At 61.7% G+C, this 1,289-nt stretch overlaps 1 protein-coding gene across 1 annotated transcript; it reads right to left on the bottom strand.

The window, feature by feature from the left end:
- Nucleotides 1-123: 123 nt before the first annotated feature.
- EMIHUDRAFT_258727 (hypothetical protein) lies at nt 124-813 on the bottom strand (the record flags this gene model as incomplete). The annotated part of the gene is made up of 3 exons (XM_005759209.1): nt 124-176; nt 260-528; nt 704-813. The coding sequence occupies 3 exons, from the start codon at nt 811-813 to the stop codon at nt 124-126; spliced, it is 432 nt and encodes a 143-aa protein (XP_005759266.1).
- Nucleotides 814-1,289: the final 476 nt, after the last annotated feature.

Here is a 1,289-nt window from a genome sequence, read left to right as displayed (position 1 = left end):
ACCCAGGTATCAACCTGACAACGCGCACAAAAACACGAGAGTAATACTGTTCAAGAAGAAATTTAACAAACAAAACAGGCTTGTGAAGAAGCAGCGCACCCATAACGCGCTACACGCGGACCCTCAGGCTGCTGGAGCGAGAGCTGAGCGGGAGTACGGGACGTCGGCCAGCAGGTCTCGGATGGCACCAAGCCGTGACTGAAGGCTGCCCTCGAGCGGCTCCAACTCCAGCATCTCTTCGGCTTTTCTTCGATCAGACGTAGGAGCGGCAGCTGCTCGTCCAGCTCAAGTGCCGCGCGGATGCCGTCCGCCTCCCGCAGGAGCCCGTGTAGCGTCGCCAAGATTCGGTCGCAGGCGCCAATCAATGGCGGGTGTAGCGGTAGGTCAAGGAGCTCGTTCGCAGCCCTGATTGTAGTCAGGATAGCAGGCTCCGCGGGGACGGGGATGCCAAGCACCATCTGGATGAGGCAGCTATTCTGCGCGAGACCGAGCGGCCAGCCCCGCGGATCGCTGCCCGGGAAGTGGATTCTGGTGCACACGGTGCGCGCCGGGGGGGTTGGTGGTGCCGGGGGGCGGGTGGTGCGCACGGCTCCGAGCGCGAGCAGCGCGTCGGCGCCGACTCGGAGCATGGCTGCTCGAGCGGCCGACGTGGAGTGTCGGCCCTGCGCGAGCGTGCGCGCTCCAGCAGCACGCCGACCAGCACGAGCGCCACTGCGTTTTGACGCAGGTGGCGATGTCCAGCAGCACGCTGCTTTCCTCGGTCCGCAGCACACTGCCGTAGACGGAGAGCCGGCCGAAGATGGCATCCGCCATGGGCGGCGAAAAGCCGGTGGGGGCCGGTGAGGCGGCGAGATTCGTTGCGAGATACGGTTCGCGCCCAAAACCAAGTTTGGACGCTCTGGGGACGCGCAGCAAACCAATTCATTGGAAAGGGGGCTACTGGGGGTGAACCTTCTTTTCTAGACCGGAAGGATTGAGAGCAGCCTCGCTCTCAATCCTAGAAGTCGAAGGATTGTGAGCAGCACTCCTCGCAATCGTAGCATCTCTGTGCGATTGCTAGCACCCACGCTCGCAATCCTACATCTTCTAGGACTAAGAGCAGCTCCGCTCCCAAGGTGACTGGTGACGCCTACGACTACTACCAGCGCGCTCGCAATCCGAGCAAAGTCTAGGATTGCGAGCAGCACTGCTCGCAATCCTAGCAACATGCCTCCGATTGCGAGCAGTAGCGCTCGCAATCCTACATCTTGTAGGACTATGAGCGGCGACGCGTACGAAGGCTACTATTG

This window comes from Emiliania huxleyi (genome assembly GCF_000372725.1).
Source record: "Emiliania huxleyi CCMP1516 unplaced genomic scaffold EMIHUscaffold_8075, whole genome shotgun sequence".
In the NCBI taxonomy this organism is placed as follows: Eukaryota; Haptophyta; order Isochrysidales; family Noelaerhabdaceae; genus Emiliania; species Emiliania huxleyi.
Note: the sequence above shows the minus strand (reverse complement) of the source record. Positions and strands in the feature narration are given on the sequence as shown.